We start from the raw sequence: 21,745 nt of genomic DNA, 5'->3' as shown, positions 1-21,745 counted from the left end.
AATAATCTGCTGTGTGACAGAAAACCATATGGTAGCCAAAGGTTCACCTACACCTTCCTTTGCATCCCCACAAGCTGGCATGAAAATGAACAAAAATTTAAACCATGAGGTGCAAAGTGTTCACTTTCATATGAAATATTAATGTCTTCGCTCAGTTGATTTAGTCACTGAGGTGTTTGCATTCTGTTTATTTACATAGTTAGCCATTTTTATTTTAATTTTAAATGAAATTAATTTCACTTAACGATAGATCAGCTGCAGTGATTCCAGTCAAGTGAAATCTTATACAATAGCAGCTCAAGCACTGCAAAAAGAAAGGAATTAAAAATGTAAAAATAGGTGTACATACAATATTCAGTAATACATTTACCAAGACTGTGCACACAGTAATATTTACAATATATACACCCTTCAGTCTCCAGCACTGCTCCAGGTGATACAGTGAATGAGTTGATGTTGAGAACCCTGAGCATTTACACATTTTCTTTGTCCAGGTCACATCTAAAAGAGTGCAGCCTAATACTGTGACACCCAGATAACACAACGCAGCAGCCCGGAGGCATGACAGCCGAGGCAATTACAGACATAAATCAGAAAACACGGAGTGCAGTTTCTGGAGGGACTCGGTGGAAACGTAAAGGCTGATGAAATAAAAACGAGACAAAGGAATTATAAATATCAGGGTCGCACTGATGCAGTCGCTCTGCTGTCTGAGAGACTCGCTTTGTAGTCTGTCGTCTCTCCTGATGGTGAGGAGGAGCTGCGGCTATATAAGGCCAGCGCTTGTCTTTGGCATCATTAATAGGCCACGCCCACTCCTATCTGATCCTTCGGAGGGGGGCAGAGAACAAGGACTCAGCGGGCTCGCAGGGAGGGCCTTGGCAATGCACTACTCACACACACACACACGCACGCACGCACACACACAGAGAGACACACATATGCACACACACGCCAGATTCATCTCCTCAGGAAACCTGGCTCCTATAGTGGAAACGCAACCAAGTAGCGGTTACCATAGAAACAGATCTAATGGGTCCCCTCTGTTTGTGCGAGTGCCCTCTTTGCTCCCTCCATCTCCAGTTGCGACGCGGCCGCCACAAAGCCTCGTCCGGCGCGGTCAACACGCCAGCGCGCCGTTTAAAGACAGGCTAATGCTAACAATCAATCCATCAGCGGAGCTTCAAATCAAACAAATGACAGTTTTACAGCTGACTGTGGCTCAGGCAGCGCTGGGGGGAGAACAGTGATGATTAGCTGTCACAGGCAGCACAGTTTCTTTGTTTCTTTCACTATGCTTTTTATTTTTTATTCGAGGGAGGGAGGGCGGGGGGGTAAATCTATTTAATTTTCTAAACAAAATGAAATTGCGACTCGCACCTCTGGTGGTCTGCCCCCCTCCGCCTCCTCTGCCCCCCTCCTCTCCCAGCAAGCGCGTCAAACGATTCAGGCGGCTCTGATGAGATTTCGCCACGGCTACAATTGGCTCCAAAATACATTTCTGTAACCAGTTCTTCTGCAGGGGCGTGATTGTGTTAGCGCCCATTTGCAGTAATCCAAGATCCATTTAGATCCTGATCGGCTCACCCGCGCAAAGGATATGGGAAGAGGCAGCGGCCTTGTGAACATGTTAGCATCCGCTCCAAGGACAGAAGGCATCTTAGTTAACTGATCGACGCGGAAGAACAGTTTAGCCTGTTTAACGCAAGTCCACAGCACAGAACAGTTTAGCTAATTACTCCTGTTGCGTTTTAGCCTCATCTCTAGCAGCGTGTGATCCGTCCATTTCATTGTTGCTGTTCCACCTCCCAAACGTGGCATTGTCAAAAGATCTGAACTGGGAAAAACTGGAGCTGAGCTGCACCCACACAGCTTCTCCAGATGTCGAGCAGCGTGTAAGCCGGGGAGAAAATGCCTCACAACACCACCGTCAGCCATGGAAATTGCAGTGGATGTAATTTTGCCGTCCAGAATCTCTGGTCTACAGCGGCGTGTGCAGGGAGGAGGTGGGAGGTGATGCTGTGGGGAAAAACACTGCAGATCAAATGAGTGTAAAGTGTGCCGAAAGCTCGGCAAGAAAACTGATTTTGTCGTCATTTCGAGTTCTTCTGAGAAAAACTCTCTGGGTCGCACTGACATAAATCTTTCAGTAGCGAGCTGAGCGTTTTCTCTGCAGGGTCTCTCTTAATTTTTAGAGTCTTCAGCATTTTGGACTGAGTAGACATACATTTATCAAATTTGCCTGTGCCGTGTTTTTAGATGCATCAGACCAGCTACTGCTCTGGCGAGACGAGACACCAATGAAACATGAAGATGAAGTGCACATGAAGAGGGGCTCGGCAGGACTTGCACTAGATGAAAGCCATGTTATTTCATTATTCCTGTTACTTGGTGATTATTTGGTGATTACCAGACGAGCCCCAGAAAATGGACCACACAGAAAGGACTTGAATACACGAGCAGCAGGCCGAGCACGGCCCCGCCTCACTAATGAAATCAAAGCCCTCGCTGTGTGCCAGTAACAACAAAAAGGAAAGGAAAACAGGAGAAAGCAGAAGAGCACGTCATCGTCTTGGAGCTGCCAAGGCGATATTTTAGCAGCAAACACAACAATAATCTCCAATTAAAAGGCCAGATGTTTAATTCAGATGGGAGCAACTCTGGTCAGGATCAGATACAAAGTGGAGGGTTAGATGATTGTCTTACCCGTGTTTTGTTTTTGTTTTCGTTGCTCCTGAGTAACTCCACAAAAGGCGAGAAACTCTTCAAAAAGCAGAAGATATCAAGCAAGCAAAGCCTCTAGAAATTGTAGACAACGGCTGCTGCTAAAGAGATTAGCGTTGATGCTTCCACCAGTTCAGGATGGTATTCTTGCAATGAAAGGTAAACTTAACCACTACTAGAGGCTTATCTCACTGCACAGTAAAGTCAATCTTACTGTCTATCTTACTAGCTTGCTTACTTTGACTTGACTTTGACTGTGGACCACACACATAGAGCAGCTAGCCTCAGAGCTGCTGTGTGCTAGCGCTGCATTAGAGGCTCATGGCAATGGATAATACCACCAACAGAGAGTCTTTTTCCTGGATCCAGGCAAGAAGAAGACTATTAAGTACCACCAGATGTAAACACGGGCAACTACACAAGCGACCACTGGGACAAATTTGATTAGACGGCTCTTTTGCCTCCACCACATTTAAGGGCATTCTATGGGGCTCTTCACCAGATGGATACGCAATAATATAGATCCATTACATTTCAGAGACACTCCATCAGGTGTGACAGGTTGTTTGCCAGAGGGCGCTGCCGGCGCGGCATGTGGCTTGAGGTTAAGAACCGGACAACGTAAATGCACTGAAGCTAATCGACGTGCGGAGCGGCGTCAATACGCAGCAGCAGCTCCATCAGGAGCCCATCTGCACCGTAACCTGCGTCGTGACTGTGATCACATTCATGATGTCACTTAGTTGATAATGCCCATTGCAATTGCGCGCACACACACACGCACACACACACACACACACACACACACACACACTCGTGTGTGACTGTGCCTCGGGTGCGGGAGAGGTCCCTCCTCCTCTCCGCCTCCGCCTCCTCCCCCATGCTCTTCACCCTCCTTCCCTCCTCCCTCTCCTTTCTCTCTGTTTTCTACCCGCTCAAACATTACAGCGCTCATCTGTCAACCTCATGGATTTCCTGTCCGAACCCAATAGCTCCTGCATCACCGCGCACGTGACACGTAGTGACGCCGGCAACGAGGAATAAGGACAAACCCAGGGCAGGTCGGCCTCAGAGGGGTAAAAAAGAATAAATGAGTGAGGTCAAGAAGGAGGCGGGGATCCATAAAGGGAACGTAGCTGACGGTAATGAGGTCGAGCGGCCAATGAGAATACTCTCTACCAGTGCAGCGGCTGCGGCGGCGGCAGCCAATCGTGTCCCGGAGTCCCCGCGGATGCCAATCACTGTAAGTCATGCACCAGGGTCCCCCCCCGCTCCCCTGAGACTTCAGTCCAGGACTAATTATGTTTTCTGTTCGATGATGCCGCTGCTGGAAACACGGCGACGCTGAGCGCCGGGATCATTTCGCCCCGTTGGTTGGTGCGCCGACGCAAAGACAAGGGCGTCACGACTCACCGAAGCCCAGTGCCGGTCAACTCAGCCTTCCTTCCACCCCCCACCACCCCCACACCCACAGTGTGCATCTTGTCCCCACCCCTCCCCCCCGCCTCACCTCCCATCCCACCTCCCTCAGCGGCAGCAGCAGCAGCAGCAGCAGAGCACTTCCTCCTGACTCAGTGCGTACTACCCAAGGAGAATGAGGCCCACTGCGATGCGATGTGCTGAGTCAAAAGCTGTGCTCAACCTGCACACCAGCTTCCAACCGCTGCACTTCAGCAAGCTGTGCACTTTGGGTGTACGTGAGCTGTAGCAAAGAAATGTCCAAAACTGTTTTGCTTGAGCGGAAGAATGCGAATGAGTGAAACGAGACACCTGCAAAATTTACCAAAAGTGCCAGAGTCACAATAGTTTGCAAATGCTCTTGCACATTTTTGTTGTGTTTTGTTGTTCATATCTTTTTTAAATTATTATTATTTAACCTTCATTTTTCCACTCTTTTCCAAGGGAGTCCAGGCCAAAAGGCAGCAAAGCTTTAAAATGACAGCAATTTAAAATCAACAGTTACAGTAAAATGATATATATAAAAAGAGTACAATATCAGGAGGTTGTCTTAAGTGCTCTTTGTCTGGATTTAGAGGCATTTAAAGAAATTAGCTCATACAATTTCCAGTCTTTTTGCAACATGAGCAAAGTAGAAGGAGCAGAGTCTTATTACGCAAGTTTAAGTCGTGCATTTCATTTTTATTCTTTCTTTGTAAAAACGCTTGTCATGCACTCCCAACTCGAATGAGTGCTGGACGACGGAGCCGTACCTCCACTGCGGCCTCGTACACGGAGCCGTCCAGCAGGCTGACTTTGACAGGGACGGTCTTGGGCCGTTTTGTGGTTTTCTGGGGGGATTTGGAGGCTTTGCTGGGGGTCTTGTCGGAGCTGTCGTCCTCCCCGTGCTCCTCCGGTACCTGCACGCATAGACACACATGCATCCTCTCACTGATCAAGCTCTTAAATGTTCGCATATGTTTTGTTTTTTACCCACCCCCCCCCACTTTGAATGTTTGAGTCCTGGGGCTCAGGAGGCAGCGTGGAAGCTTCTTGCCAAATGATTTAGAGCCTCCAATTAGAAGGCAGAGTGATGAAAATGCGTGTTGGTGGAGCGGACGGCCCTGCTGCAGGATCTCAGGATATTAGGGTTGCTCTTGCACAGAGGGTGGGCTGGCAGCCTTGCATATCAAACAGAGCGCTGGAGCGCCCCGGAGTGATGGAGAGGCCCGAGTCGAGCGCGTACAGCTGCTGATGCTTTACGGCGCTCCCACCTGATTGGTCCTCCTGGAGTCACACTCCATCGCGCTCCTCATCTCCCCGGCCACAGTCTTCTCCGCTGTCATTGAAATGGATTGCAGTCCTGCAAGCGCACACAAAACACACTCGGTTAAGATCACGCGCTACGGGGACCCTTCACTCCCGCCGCAGCTCCGACTCCACCTACGGACACCAGATGGACCCCACTCCCGAGGCTTAAGCCAAACGCACCTGCGCACGGAAACGCTGACGTTCCGCCCTAATAACCGGGAGTCGGGAGCGGTCGGGAGCAGTCAGGAGCAGTCGGGAGCGGTCACAAACGGCGGCGTCCCATAAATCCCCTCCACCCTCCACCCACCGCCTCCGCGGCTGATGGCCTTGCAGATTGAGCGTATCTGTCACACGTACGGCCGTGCGATTGCGTTTGCGGAGGAAGGGTAAGCCAGTCGGCTTCCCACAGGAGCACTCTGCGTGAAGAGTGTCAACTTGGGGGGAAGCAAAAAAAAAAAAAAAAAGGGGGGGGGGGGGAGCGTAAATCACATCAGCCAAAGAGCCCTGCAGCGGCTGCAGCAGCAGCAGCGGCAGCAGCTGAGTGCAAGACACAAAGATGGAGGAGGAGGGGGAGGAGGAGGAGAGAAAAAGGGAGGAAACAATGAAGGAAAGGGCAGACGGAATGTGACAACAACTTGAGGACGGGAGAGGAGTAGATTATGAGCAACGAGACGTCGGGGATGTGCGCAGGCAGACGAGACGTTGGGAATATTATGCAGGTGCCGGAAGACAAATGGGAGCTGCCATTTGGAGGTGACCACGGCCGCGCTGCTGGAGCCGAGTCCCAGCACACACACACCCCTCTCTCTCTCTCTCTCTCTCTCTCTCTCACTCTCCCTCTCTCTCTCTCTCTCTCTCTCTCTCTTTCACTCTCACACACTCTCTCAAACACGCACATGCACTTACAATGGCTGATTTCTCTTGGATTAGGCGGCGCCGCTGAGAGGAGCAGATTAGCTGAGATAAAGCCCAGAGGCGGCGCGCGGCTTTGGTGAGAATAAAGTGAGCAGAGGGTCACGAGTGTTCCTCGTATGTCGTTGCGATGAAATTTCCAAAGGATGAAATGTGACATTTTCCAGCCAGGGAGCGGGCCGTTTGTAGTCTCATCGCAAAAGGATGTCTAATCTTTTATTTAGTGACCCTCCTTTACCCCCTTCAGTTGACTGAGATATTTTTGTTGTCGTTGCCAAATCCTGAGGCTCCTTCTTCTCCCTCGGGCGTCAAGTATATTTTAGAATAGCCGCGATTTGTCAGCCTGGAAGAAGGTCCTGCGTGCCAGATATACAACATATGCTGAACAGCCCAGTTTACAATATGCTGCCAGTTACAACTTCAAAAGGGCGCGAGAAAAGGAAACAAATGTTAGAAACGTCAACAGAACGTCGGACCCACTTGATGATTTCAATATCAGAAAACTAAATATTTGTTTGTAGCGGAACTTGATTCTTTTGGAGCCGCTCAACTAAAGAGAATTGGGTTTTTTGAGTCTCTGAGTCAGTCACCTAGAAGTAGTGTGAAGAAAACCACGTGAGCACACAAGCCCCGCCCACTCCAAGGGTCCCTGTTGCTTTTGCCACAGGGCTGATTCAACAATCAATCAACCTGTCTGTTATTGTCTATGCAGTTAGCAAGTTAGCGGTAGCAGGCACAATGAACGCACGGATCAATAGAGATGAGGCGTCATGACTCACGAGTCAGTAAAATGATTCAAGCTTTGAACAATTTGTTCAGCGATTGTAGGCCACTGTTTGCCACCGTGACTTTGTATCTGATCGCGCTCACTGCGAAGTCAAAGACAATTTCAACCACATTGCCTGAATAAATAACAAACATGCTCAACGCAAGGGGCAAGTAAGAGGTTAACGAGAAGGCTGGGATTAGCGAGGTGGAGACACGTCACGCTCTGATAGGACGCACCAGGGAAATTCATCATTAGGGAGAAGCAAAACAGGAGGCTTTTATTTGCTCTAATAACGGTCAGTCGAGTGTTCGGAATCCGTTAAGAGATGTGGTGGAGTTTCCTCCCCCGAAGACGAGGCTCTAATTAACAGTTGTTTTGTTTGGTTTTGTTTTTTTCCACCACCAGCTGTCCTCCGTGTTTACAGTTTGGGAGGCTGCAGCGCTCCACGTCTCGTGCCTTGGTGATGGGTGGGCCCACCTTCTGCATAACGCAACCGGATCAAAGAGGCTACTGCAGGTGTCCCACTCCAAGGGCGAATTCCAATTCCTCCCTTAACCCTCAATCTAAAAAAAAATGCAAGCGCTGTCCCGATTCTAAGAACGTCAAGTTGAGGGAGGAGTTTAAGGGCCGTGTCGCCCTCAATATTGAGATTCTCCGGCACCACCCTCGGCAGTAAGGGCTACCCAGAAGGCATTGCGTATTCTCGCCAAGACATCTTCGAAAAAGATGGCGATGAAAAAGCGAGCAACAAATGGAAGTATTTTCTTAGTTAATAAAGATATACATATTACGAAACCATTTCATTGTCTTAGTTTAAGACTTTTTTTATGACATTAACATTTTTTTTTGTTTGTTTGTTTTACCTTACGAGGTTTGTCAACCGGACCGGCGGTCCCGGCTTCACGTTACTTGCGTACATCGTTGTGTAGCGAAGGAGGACTTCTTCCTTTTTCGCCGTCTTTCACTTTTTTTCTCCTTCTTCTTCTTCGTCGTTGTCGTCTTCTTCTTGACAGACTGGACGTAGCTTTGGCGTAAGGTCGCCCCCCACAGTCTGAAGACGTAACTGCACTTAAGGGGTGTCCCATTTCTAAGCCCTGACACTTATTTTTGAGGGCCAAAGATTGAGGGCCAAAGATTGAGGGCCAAAGATTGAGGGTTAAGGGCGAGGGTTGAGATTGAGGAGTTAAGGGAGGAATTGGAATTGGCCCCAAAACTCGCTGCTGTCCTCCTCAACCACGGCCCGATTTGTGCAGAATCACCAGCGTCACCCTTTCTGATCGCGGTACCCGAAGAAAACACTGGGCGCCTGTTGTGGAGGTGCAATGAATTAAAATTCACATATTTTCTCAACGCTCATGTTAATGCAGCCCAGCAGCGTCAAAGTCAGACAAGGTAAACAGCTAATTTGCATAAACGTATAGGTGCTGGGCTGTATGGAGGAGAGGAGTAGCTGCAGGGAGGTGAAGAGGCGCCTCCTCCGCTGCGGCGTAGAATCATGAGTTTTGGATATCAGGGGATGGGGCAGGGGATGTGTTTAATATTATCATATATTACAGCGTGGTTAAATCAAAGCAAGCCGCTACAAATGTGACATGATTGGCTCATTAGTTCACCGACTTAGCTAGGAGTGAAATATGACTGCTTATAGCCGGACTTACTAATGCCACTGATAAAGGCCAAGGCTTTTCGCCTGCTTTCACCTTGAGGTGTGAGAGAGAGAGAGAGAGAGAGAGAGAGAGGAAAGTAAGATTCAAAGATTTTTTTGCAAAGATGGAAAGAAAACAAAAGAAAAGAGAGGCCTTTGAGGCCTTTTAGCTTTGGCTTTAGATATAAATGTGTCTTTTTACGTACGTTAAGAGGGGGTCCTGCTGTGAGGAGGCGGCCACACTGAACCACCATGCACCTGCAGCAGTCATCATTTGACTGAAACTGAAAGCTGGGATAAGACAGATGAGTGATGAAGAAAACAGGGATTTGGTGACTTTTCCCTCATGGACTTTTATTGAGTACTGAGTACAGTATCTAATGGTCGGGGCCTTCATGTTACTTATGACACGCTGTATGGGTTTGTGTGCAATGTGCCATCTTACCGCCAGATGTCAGTAAATATCACACAATGGGCCTTTAAAGACAAACAAGGATCCACTGCAGGCAGATGTCAGCGGACGTTATTGAAGGCAAACACGGAACCCTGACAGTTTCTTGCAAAATGGCACAGCGTGTGTGTGTGTTTCACACCCGCTGTCATCGAGAGGGCAACAAATTCCTCCATCCAAGTGTAACTTTTCAGTTCCGCACACTTTGAGCACTGGCTTCTGCTCTCCGCACGCATGCCGAGGCGCACGAGGGAGGCGACGACGGCTGAGACGTTTGAGGTTGCCCAGCTGCGTTGCCTCAACGCTCCCCACTGTCTACAAACAGACTGTGTCTTATCTGTCCATAATCTGCAAAGGGTGGATGTCAAGCGGCGCCACTGTGAAGTTATCCGAGCACTGACAGAGGTGAGGCTCAGAGCACCACGTGGGCCATGAGCCTCTGAAAAAAAAAAAAAAGCTGCTTATCGCGAGAAATGGCTTGAAGTGCAACTTTGCTTTTGCGGAAACAGTTTGCAATTACACGTAACTTGAAACGTTCATCAGTGGGGTGAGATGTAGCAGTTGACACTAGAGGCGCTATTGCATCACAAAACTGGGTGGGTCGTCCTGAGGTTTTGAAACCACAGGGTCTCTGAAACCACTCACACATTGGATGGGATTCTCCACAAATCCCACAACCTGCACTGCTTTCCATTTACAACCAACCGTTACTGTATACACACCATGACACACATTGATGCAGAACATGACTCAATGAAAACGCACCAATTGCACAAACGCTTTTTACGGACAGCTCAAAAATACTGCATCGGTTTTGTGCAAATCTGAGAGGGTAAAAACCGCAGCACAACTTCTGCCTGATGCTCGTTCCGCCTAAACACTAACAGATGACTTCTTCCATCGTCAAACAGTTCTGTGCCCTGCACAATCCATCCCTCTCTTTTGCCTCCAGTCTGCGGAGAAACCGCCTGCAACTAAGTAAAGGTCACAGCAGTCCCGGATTAGGAGCGATAGTAATGCTATCAGACAGCGAGAGGCAGAAGTCGATGTTGTATTGACTGACGTTAAATGGAGGATCTGCAAGGCTCATCTGCGAGCTTTATCCACAGGAGCAGGGAGACATTAGTCAGGGAAACACACGTGCAACACTCTGCCGTTTGCCCTCTTGTGCTTTAGTTTGGTGCGCTTCCCTTCAGCAAGCAGAGCTGTGTGCCGAGTGAGTCATTGCAGGTGATTGTTTCTAACAGATGTCTGTCAGAATCAAAGCAAAGCAATTAACTGAGTGGAATGGAACAACAACAAGAGAGAGTGTTCTGGCCTCACAACGTGCCCTGTTTATAAGCAACAATTTATGAGGGAGTGAGGTGCTACAGCATGGATGGATTGGTTTGGACATAATGCTACTAAAACTCCTGGCTTGTAGAATCGACTGTTCCAGTAAATGTGTTTCAATTTGTTTCATGCATAAACAGAGATGGAAGTCTGACTGAACTTCCATCTTCCATCGAGCCTCACATGATCACCGCAAACATACAGCACGTAATAGGATCATGTTCATGTTTCTTTACACAGCAAAAATAAAAGTGGCCTGCCGCTCCCCCGTGCCGCACCTGTAACCCCCAAAATTGCAGTGAAAGCACAAATCAATGTACCAATCTCACGCAATTACTCACGCAAAAGATGCTACAGGTCGAAAACAGCTGCTGTGTGTAAAAGCATTGCGGGTGTGAAAAGTGCCCACATTCTGAACCTCCAATCATCCCATCATGTCACATGCACTTCCTCCAAACCAACCACAGCAATTTTGTCCTCTTCTTGTGGCCCGTTACGCAACAGCAAAGCACAAACTTGCTGCACGTGCGGCCCTATCTGTCTATCTGTCCACCCATCTCAGAGGAGCATCGGCTCCTCGGAGGCCGGCCTGCACGCATCTGACGACCTTCTCTGCTCCAAATTATGAAGGAGACGGTTCAGACGATCTGGCCTGATAATCATTAGGGCTGATGTAAGCCAGGCTTCACTTGAAAACTAAGGAGAGACGGACTGAAGATGCTGCCTCCACAAAGGGGATGCCAAAAAAAAAAACACACTGTGATAGACCAGAAGACTCATCATCTGCGGCGGCGGCGTGGCGGCGCAGATAAATTGCCAGATAGTAGCGGAACGTGAAGGCTGATCATCTGGGCCAGAGAAACGTCGACGGCGCGCCTCTAATGGGGCCCTGCCAGCGGCCACTTGTCTTCCACGCGTCTCGCAAAAACAAAGAGCCTGTCAATTTAGGAATGCAAAAATTGATGTGTCTTCAGGCAGCCAAGCATCAGCCTAGCGCAGAGCGATGGTTCCTCTGCAGATATCTGTCAAACACTGTCCTGAGGAAATAACAGCCAGAGCGGTGAGACAGAGTCTAGGGGTACTGAGGGGAAGATGTAAAAGGTGTTTGGTCCCCTACAGACAGAGGGTGAAGTAGAAAAAGAAGAAGAAGAAGAAGAAGAAGGAGAAGAAGAAGAAGAAGATTTTTGCAACCACAAATTCATTACAATTTTTTCTCCACTGAGAAGAAGACGAAGAAGAAAAAGTAAGGGCCCAACATGCAGAAACCATTGCGTCTTCAGCATGTTCAGCATAAAATAACAAAGTGTTGTCAAGGCTGTGTTTGGCCAAATAAGTTCAAATAACTTCTAAAAAAAGCCAACATGTGTTTTTGCGTTACTATCATGCCAACTAACACACCAAGTATGAAAAATGCAGTGAATCTGTGTTACAGTGCTGAGACAAGCCATTCGTATTTCGCTGATTTTAGCTGATTATCACATTGTAAAAGGCCTCAACACGTGTTAAATGTGAGCATGGTGTCACTGCTAGCTAGTGGCCATCTTCCCCCGCTAGCTGTACCAATGAGCGGCTGGCCATTCATAAGAGAGTTCCAAGGCTGAGCCACGAATGGGGCAAGTCGAGCAGGAGGATGAAGAGAGCCAAAACAGTGAGAGAAACCTGTACACCTCAAACTGGGAGTTTTCTGACTGAAACAAAAACGTAACGGTGGCGCCATGGTTAGTGATGCCGCCTCACAGCAAGAAGGTCGTGGGTTCGATTCTGGGGCCCGGGCCTGGGACCTTTCTCTGTGGAGTTTGCATGTTCTCCCTGTGTCTGCGTGGGTTCTCTCCAGGTTCTCCGGCTTCCTCCCACATTTCAAAAACATGCATGTGAGGTCAATTGAACACTCTAAATTGTCCGTAGGTGTGCATGTGACTGTGAATGGTTGTTTGTCTCTATGTGGCCCTGCGATGAACTGGCGACTTGTCCAGGGTGTCACCCTGCCCTCGCCCTATGACAGCTGGGATAGGCTCCAGCAGACCCCCGTGATCCTGAATAGGAATAATAGGGTATAGGAGATGAATGAATGAATGAATGAACGAATGAGTTTGAAGCAGACCACCACAGTGAATTTGTTAAATCTGGAAATGGCCTTAATAGGGCCTTTTTAAATAATTAAATTGTGGGGGGGGGGTTAAACCAGCTGCATTTCAGCTAAATAAAAAAGGCAACATCTTATAAATAATGTTCTTCTATCTGTCAGTGGTCTTTGTAAGGCTTCAACAGCTCTCATCAGCACCTCCCCGGGCACCTCGTCACCACGGCAGAGGCTGCTGATTGCTCCTGTTTTCTATTGCTGCTTTCACATGCTGCCACATTTAACTCTGGAGATCAGACACGCCTGCTTGTACTTCTCGCTGTCTGACGGCTTCCTTCGCGAGAAAAGAGTGTCATCGCCCCATAATGTTGTCGCTTTTTTTCCCCCAATCCCGACTGCTGCTATTTCTTCTTTCCGCTTCGTCATCTGATTTACAGATTCAGTGTGTTTTAATACTGGGAGCTACCCCTAGCGTCATCAAAGGACTGCTTTAATTATTTACATTTAGCACGACAAGGATGAAATAAAAGATCAGATTTGTCAGTGGCAGGTCAAACACTTTAGATGCTTGTTCACGAGACACAGTATGTTATGTGTGTTTATGTCTGTGATGTTCAAAGTTGAGCTAAGCAACAGTCCATTATGCTGTCCACTTTGCTGATAAGCTGCAAGCATAATTAAAACCTGATTATAATTATACGATGAGACTTGACCAGCAACATCTTTTGAAGACGACGTCTACAGATCCCTGCAAAATGATGTAGTTAGTTTGCCCTCTGTTTGCAGTCTCCTGCAAAAACACTGCACTTTATCTTCCTGTATAATATGATTGCATTGTTGGACCCTTTGTGTTTTTGTAGACACTGACTGAAATGATCCATCAAAGGATGAACTTCCCTCAGCTCAGGGTCAGGCTGGAGACACCAGCTACCCATACTATCAGGAGATTTAGAACAACACTGGACCTTTAAGCCACAATTTAACCTATCATAGTTTCATTTGACTACGATATAAGTCTTTATCTCTTTCTTCTATTGAAACAAATAGGCCGGCACCCAGTCAAAGCTGCTGTCACGTGAAGTGCAGAGAGGAACATGCAGAGGAGGGCCTTTGTATGATGTCTGCAGTCTACTTCCTTTGCCAGGGAGGTCCCAGGAATCAGATTAGTTCCCTGCCAGACGCCATTGCTGCTTTGTGAAGTTAATTGGACAGGTTGGGCACGAAAATGGATTTTTGGAGCAGTCGCCAGGTTAACTCTGCTCTCCATGGTGCCTCGATGACTACACCAACAGTGCTCGTGAACAAGCCGATTTGAAGTCAGGCTCGAAAAAGTACAGAACTGCTTTTCTTCTCACATCTTTAGATGTTTAGAAGACAACTGTTAATGTCCTTGGTTATTTGTTGCGACATCTTTTGTAACTAATCACACCCAACCTTATTGTTAAAAAATAAAAATAAAAAACATATTATTCGACAACCTCATCTGATCTGCGAAAAACAGGATGGCTGTGTAAGCAGCAGCCTGGTAAATGACAGAGAGGAGCAGCCGGCAGTGTCGGAGTTCTAAGAGAAGCTGCGTCTCATTCCTCTTCCCCTCTTTGTCCCCGACTCTGAAAGGATCTCCGGCTTCAAAAACAAAGTTGATGAAAAATAAATGAAAAGAGCAATCTGCTCACGACCCTAGCATCACCTGTTCGCCGGAGCTTTTCGCACCACAACACCAGCTCCTCCTGATTAAAAAGAGTCGTAAAGGCTCCAGAAATCCCAGGGGAGGACTATGGAAGCATATTGCCATCGTGAGAGAAAAGGACGACGTCTCTTTCTGAATTAATGAGATTTTCCAACAAAGAATGTTGGTGAATTAATGGCTCTGGCAGAATCAAAAAGGAAAATTCACTGTATTCTGAATTCATTTTGATAGTTTTATTGATTTTGAGGTAATGAGGCTGTTAATCACAAGATCAAAGACGAGTGTTATTATTTTGAAGTCATGTCAAAAGGGTTTTTCCCCTTCTGACATGACTTAAAAACAACCTCACAGTGGCAGTCTAATGACAATATGAAATGTGCCTGTGTGCATGGCCACAAGAGGTGGGTGCACCTGGACAATTAACATTTCCAGAGGGAATTTCACTTGTTTCAATGTTATGACAGGTTAACACTAAGGGGTAGATCCACAAAGCGATCGCCCGGCTTTGGCCCCAGAAAACCCATGTAAACAGCGGCAAAAACGGTGATTCCGATCCACAGAGGGGACGCAAACGTGAAAATCGGCGGAAAATGCGCCGAGGCGCAGGTAGCGGCAGGGCTGCGCCAGACTCATTTGAATGTATTTAAATGAGTCATTACGTGCAAAATGACACACCCCCTCATTCAAACAGTGGCAGATCCAGAAAGAGTTTGCGCTCGTGTCTGCATGCAGTTTGACAGACGCAAACACCGCCGCCAGCCAAAACCAGGCGCAGCTTCTGCCTGTCCAAGTGCTTCTTACTTCTGAGTGAAACTTTCCTCTCTGAAAAGCCTGAAATATATAAATGGCTGCCGAAATCTTCTATATAGATAGGCATAGACTACAATATGTATGCCAATATTTTAGATAGGCTATGAAAAATACAAATGGTACTCAGGTGTTGGTGATTGTCTTGCTTCTATAATGACTAACGCGTCTTGCGTCTTGACTTTCTTTCCATTCTTTATGGCAGCAGTCTTGGTAAGACGGAGGAGGCATCGCAATGCCAGGCGCGCACAGGAGAGCGTTTATCGCAGTAGAGGGGCAGCGAGGGCCACCAGCTCACCATCGTTTGTTTTCTTTTCCGTGCATCCATGAACACAAACCAAATACATGCACTCACGAACAACCTCTGGCGCAAACTGCTCTCAGGTTGCCAGACCGCAACATTCGCACCTGTTTCAAGTGCCACATTTGTGGCCGTGTTTGCGCCTGCATGTCATTAGTGCAAAAACCTTTGTGGATACTCGCATCTGTGGCGCAAATTGCTGCCGCAATCCCGCCGCAAAACGCCCCGCATTTTAGCGCTGCGCGCCCTTCATTGAGGATCTGCCCCTAAGTCTTGACTCAGACTATTGTGGCTCCCACCGGCATACCAAACAATGGTACAATTCATGAAAAGCATGTTGGCTGACATGTCCTGGTAAAATGCAAGCAAACAAATGAAAAAAAATTGTCTCCCATACAATGGGCAGGTCACGCTAAACTGCATCATCTAGACGCCATCCTCTCTGTGTCAGCCAATCACCCAACACTTCCTCAGGGACCTCTGCCATCTTATCACGCAGCTCCCTCCGCAGTCCCGGCTTTATAATCAGCGCTTTCCCGCTAATGGCCCCTGCTGCCAGCCCATCAATCCTCAGTGGGCCGGGAGGAAACAGGTACCATGCAGAGGGAGGCAGTATGTGTGTGTGTGTGTGTGTGTGTGTGTGTGTGTGTGTGTGTGTGTGTGTGTGTGTGTGTGTGTGTGTGGCGTGGGGGGGGGTTGAGGGATAGTACGGAAGCCAACGTCCGCGCAGTCCCAGTCACGTCTCCTCAGCACTCCTGGGTGCAGGCTGCAGCAGAGATGGGCGGTAGGACTTATCAAGCAATTTGGCTTCAAATTTAAGGCTCAGAGGGAGAAGCCAATCACCTCCACCTCCTATAATGGGAGGGGTCTCCAGCGCTAGCAGTTGAGTGCGTCAGGAGTCGGGAAAGTTCCCACTCCAGGGCCATCTGAAGGTCGAGGTCCAACCCTCCCAGCACCTGATACGAAGAGACAGAGGACTTTGCCCTCCCCGCTTCATTAGAACAGCCAGTCAGACACTGCGGCCAATTTTGTAACACAAGAGCAGAGGGTGTCTGCATCGAGGGGTTGAAGGTGGCGTCGCTGCAAAGCTAATCCCGGCTGATTAAAAGACATCCGGTGGAGTTAAAATCGCACCCCCCGCAAAGTGAGCCGTCAAAATTCATGACTTGATTCATGAGGCGAACACCTGAAATATTAATCGGTTTACGCGGCTGCGGCGGTCGACCCCTTCCATTCACGATAACCGCGGAGAGCAAATCTCGCATTCATTGAGCGGGACGGGTCGGGTCAGCGAGACGGGAAGACTTGCCATTTGATTTGCACCGATAGCATCGCAGTCCGCGGACTGCCAGAGTCTTCGGATCTTTGGTGTATACCGTTACATGAGAGAGCCGTGTGAGCAGCCTATCAGTTCCTGCCATCACCTCCTGCGCGCTAAATATAATCTCACACCAAAACGCTCTGCCGCTGATTGCAGGGAGGAATGGACACCTCGCCATGTGACCTACATAGCGGCTAATATCGTGAGACAGCAAAGCCGTGGAGACATTTCTCTCGGGGGTTATTTTCAACCCATTGACTTCGCGGTTTTGCCGACCATGACTTCAGACAAACACGCACAAGCTTTCACATTAAGCGCTGCGACTCACCTGCTAGACGAAGCCGCTCTGTTGGTGGTGTGCTTTTGAATCTACGCGACGGTGAATTACTTGGAAATCTAAGCCCATCAAGAACAATCCGTCCCTCCGCTGATAAACCGTAGAAGCAGATTATCATTCACTCCCGGAGTCGCACCCAATTAGGCTGAAGATAACCATCTTCCCCTTGTTCCTGCAATTTTCCCTCAAATTGAGCGCACTCCTCGCTCCCTCCTCTATACATTTTCAAAGCGCGGCCGCCTCGCCGTTCAAGAGGAAGGAAAAAAAACGTCCAAAAAAACCATAAGCCACCAGGCTCGCTATGCCTGCAGCGCACTTTCCTTTCATTTCATTATAAGAACAGTCGCAACAACAAGGTTGGTCGCCACCAAAATATCATCTGCGCTTTATTGTTATGCGGTAACCATAGAAACCTGTGTCAAACGTTTTCCTGTCAAACATGGAGAGCAGAGAAGAAGAAAACAGCCCAGGGAGCCTTCATGTCACTTGGTGACACACACACACACACACACACACACACACACACACACACACACACACACACACACAGGGGTGAACTACTGCCTGGCACGGCACTCAAGTATAAGACAGTTCATGTGGAGGTGGGCAGTTTGAAGTGACACGCTGGAGCCAGCGGTGGTGAGTGGGGAATAAAAGAGGACTTCTCGGTGTACAGTAGCGCCTCAGACTGAAATTATGGCTGCACGATTTATCTCGAAGCCTATTTGTCGCTGATGTGTGGATGGCGAGAGAGAAAGAAGCCAAGCTCTCGTGGACAAACAAGGTGCAGTAATGTGGGAGTCAAAACACACTCAGATGACGGCTGTTTTCTTGGCTCCGCCCTGAATAGCGTGCTATACATTGGATGTTCTGGCCAAGAACATTCTAAATGTTCTTTCAGCTTTAAGTACACGGTTTCATTAGTCTGGGTCTGTGTTTGATTCTCCACTGTTAACTGTGTAAGTCATTTAGACCAATAGCAACCAGTGGAGGGACTTACTGTTTACAAAGCAGTCAAGTTTTGTGTCACGTCCATGTTTAGTGTTTGATGTCATCTTGTCTCCACTTCCTGTTTTATTTTGTACTTTCCTTCTTCCTCTCTCGACGGACCCTGACTTCCCTTCTGTGTGCGCGCCTGTTTAATTAGTCTCCCCTGCCCCTCCTGTCCACCTGTTATTCATTTCCCTTGTCTGTGTGTGTGTGTGTGTGTCTGCGTGTATAGTCAGCCTTTCTCTTTGTCTTGTTCAGTCCTGCCAAGTTGGTTATTGCCAAGAGTTTTCCAGTTTTGGACAAATTTGAAAAGGTTGTTTTTTCAAACATGGGAGTCTTTTAGGTTCCTTTTTTATCCCCTTTGCGAGTGTTTTGCTAGCATTTTTCCTCGCTTCAGAGTGTCTTTTGTCTCCATTTTTATTCTCGTTGAGAGCGTTTTTGTAATAAACCTCTTTGTGAAGTCTGGAGTCTTGCATCACTTCATTCATTTAGTCGTATAAACTCAGCATGACACAACAACTAAATGATCTACTGAGGACAGCCATCACTTTCTTCTCAATTTAACAAAGCAATTTTGGCCTGACATTAGAGGGGAGGACTGCCAGATAATGGAATGTCCTGCTGGGTTTGGCATTGAATCCTACAGTACTTCATTTGTAATAATGATGCAATATGTAATGTTTTTTTTTTTTTTCCATTCATTTGTTTGTTTGTTTTTACATGCTGAAAGCTTTAATAGGACTCTTAGAGCTCCTCTGTCTTCTGAACCCCCCCCCCCCCCCCCACAAGTTTATGTCATGGAGAATTCCAATTTGGCTACTAAGGGACCTCTGGCCCTGCTTCAATGAGCTATTACAAATCGATCGCAGAATGACTTGAGAACAGACTCGAGGGAGGTTTGTGCCTTAGTGTGCTTCCTTAAACACACATTCCAAGTGGAAGCCCTACAAGCTCATGCTGCCAGGGAAGCCCTACGTGGCCTGACCTTTGCCCTCAAGGCACATTCGCTGATGAAGGAATAGACCAAATAAAAAATCCCAGCATTTAGAGCCAAATCCAAATGCAACCTTGCTGGAGGTTTAACAGGAAATTTTAAATCGTAAAATTGCCCCAGGGGAAAAGCAGCACGGCAGTTTTTATTAAGGTTGGCAAACCCCCTCCAACCACCTTGACAAAAGCCCAGAGACCGGATTGTCAATACTGTAATTTTCTCCTGCAGGTGTAAACCCTAACATGCATCCCAGCAACGAGCACATGAGCGCCGGAGGAGAGCAGCGCGGCTACTTACAGGCACACCAGGGGGAAGGCTGGAAAGCAGAGCAGGTGAAATAAAGGGGGAAAAGAGACTTGGGAGGTGGAGCAGAGTGAGGACACAGTGGGGACAGATGGACGGCTCTTGAAGTCTAGTTTGCCCCATCTCGGCTCTCGACACCAAGTCTGCCGAGGCCTGGGACCATGGAACAGCCAGACCCACACGACGGGCCACAGTGTGTTTCAGTAAGAGGGATGCACGGGGGGGAGGGGGGGTGCTATGTTGCAAATGTGAACTTGTATAATCTGACTGGGTCAGAGGTGCTGGGAAGGAACCTGTTGACTGGCACAAGAACTGGTTGTCTGTCCTACACAGCACCACTCAGAGTTTATTTTGCTTTTTGACTCACCTGCCGCTGCTTTTGTTCCTGCCATGAAAATGGGATTGTCTTGTTCTTTTGTTTTTTATAATGACAGACCGCTCATCTAGAGATGCATGCGCATTTAACCAGACATTTACCTAGGCTTACCTTAGTTTAATTTATTGTTTACAGGGATCGTCAAATATAAAACACTCATTCTGTGAAATCCTAATGTCTCTTACAGCAACGTGTGCCTCTAGCTTGTCATTGAACCCTATTTAACGCTTTTTTTGTTGCTGCTTGCAAAACCTTCGAAACACAAATTACGTTCGCAATTACAATTCTTAAGCCCTTCGTGACATCACAAATGGTGATGCTATTTCTCCCAGCAAGGTGTTTGCCTGCCTCCAGGCAAAGCATCAGTTTTAGCAGGAGGCTAAACCCGAGCACTTGAACACACTAACCAGCGGGCTAAATATGCCGCTGGCATATTTGGATTTAATAGTAACAAACAGCAAATAATAATAACAAACACAACTAGCTGTGGGTGCAGATGGTGGCTTATGTATCTACTGACATGTCTTTAAAGTTTCTCACACAAATTAATGAAAGCTCATCATGCATCCGAAACTACTTTCATTTTCACTTCAACGGCCCTCCTTGTCCACACACACACACACACACACACACACACACACACACACACTGAGCTGAGACCCTGTGCCACACCCGCCACCAACACTCCTCCGGCTTCAATTAGCTCATTATGCAGAGCAGCAGCTGTAGTAGCAGCGGCGGCCTCAGCCTGTGCGGCTCCTAAGGATGAGACAACAGTCCCTTAATCACACTGTCGGAGAGAGAGAGAGAAAAAAAAAAAAGAGGAAAAAAAAAAAAAGGTTGCCAAACCATTTGCGCGGTATTGTTTGTGCGGTTCGGATGCTGAGCGGTTCGGATGCGATCCGGCGCGGTGCACCTGCTGACTCCCTCCGCCTTGCTGCCTGCTGTCTGCTGCTGCTGCTGCTGCTGGGCCTCGCTCGCTAACGCGCCGGAGAAAGGATGCTCCGATTCGTCGTCGCTCCACGTTACAGCCCGCCGACCATATTGTTCAAATCACAGCTAGGCGGCAACACCCTCTCCGTCCGTCCGTGACACTCGTGGCACAAAGCAGAGAGATTTATTTGATTATTATTATTTTTTTTCTTCCCCTCTTTGAGTCCGTGTTCGCGTGTACGTGTGTATTCCGACGCGTGTGACCGGCACGCAGCCGCTTCCCTCATCCCACAATGTCAAACCACAACAACCGGCGGACGCAGCATGCACCTGTTTCCGCTGTCGGCTTATCGCATGAACGAACGGATTCGTGACGATGACAATGAAAAAGACCGTACCTGTCCTACTGGGGGTCGGGGTGTGGATCTTCGGGCCGGACTGTGATCATTGAGATCGCGGGATGTCAGAAGCACGGACGCCGCCGCCGCCGCCGCCTGCCCGCCGCCCCCGGTGCGCCTTTTTCTCTCTGCCGCCGGAGATGATGCGCTACAGGCTGGCTACAAGCAGGAAGGATGCAGCCGTCAGGGACGGATCGCGGTCGGGAGGGGAGTAGAGGGGCGTTTTCACCGTGGGAGCGTGGGGGAACTCCGTGCGTCGTGCGTGATGCGAGGACCGCGCGGCTTTACGACACGCACGCAGCATCCCACTTCACCGTGCACTTGCTTTCGGGTCATCTTCCGCACCGTGAAGCTTGGAGGGTTTAGGGGTTTGTCTGCTAACCTGGTTTCACCATCAGATCAGCTGCCTGTTCTCGTTATGCACTTTTATCTTCCATAAGATAAACACAAACACTAATTAGTTCCCGATAATGCGCCACGACTACAGAGCTGTGGAAGTTGAATTCTTATATGAAAACGTGGAAAACAAATTATAATTATTCATTATTAAGACCTTGGAGAACACCTGTAGTTTTTTTTTTTTTTTTTTTTTAAATCACAGGTGTTACATCCTATAATTTTGTTAACCGCACTGATC

The 21,745-nt window shown here is 48.1% G+C and overlaps 1 protein-coding gene across 9 annotated transcripts in view; it reads right to left on the bottom strand.

Annotated features, from left to right (window-relative positions):
• LOC142898984 (band 4.1-like protein 1) overlaps window positions 1–21,443 on the bottom strand; it is a 36,609-nt gene extending 15,166 nt beyond the window's left edge. For 2 of the 9 annotated variants that reach the window (XM_076042316.1, XM_076042318.1), the window contains exons 1-3: window positions 21,109–21,436; window positions 5,436–5,524; window positions 4,935–5,081 (exon numbers count right to left, since the gene is read on the bottom strand). In XM_076042316.1, coding sequence (XP_075898431.1) covers window positions 4,935–5,081; window positions 5,436–5,507 — 219 coding nt within the window. In that variant the 5' untranslated portion in view covers window positions 5,508–5,524; window positions 21,109–21,436. Of the gene's footprint in view, window positions 1–4,934; window positions 5,082–5,435; window positions 5,525–7,630; window positions 7,678–21,108 lie in introns of those variants that run through there. The other 7 variants (XM_076042320.1, XM_076042321.1, XM_076042322.1 and 4 more) reach the window with 5 other exon arrangements.
• Window positions 21,444–21,745: the final 302 nt, after the last annotated feature.

The sequence above is a fragment of the Nelusetta ayraudi genome, unplaced genomic scaffold, assembly GCF_046127955.1.
Source record: "Nelusetta ayraudi isolate G7.1 ecotype Tasmania unplaced genomic scaffold, CSIRO-AGI_Nayr_v1 ptg000070l, whole genome shotgun sequence".
NCBI classification, from domain to species: domain Eukaryota; kingdom Metazoa; phylum Chordata; class Actinopteri; order Tetraodontiformes; family Monacanthidae; genus Nelusetta; species Nelusetta ayraudi.
The sequence above is the reverse complement of the archived record's forward strand: the minus strand, read 5'-3'. Positions and strand labels throughout refer to the sequence as shown.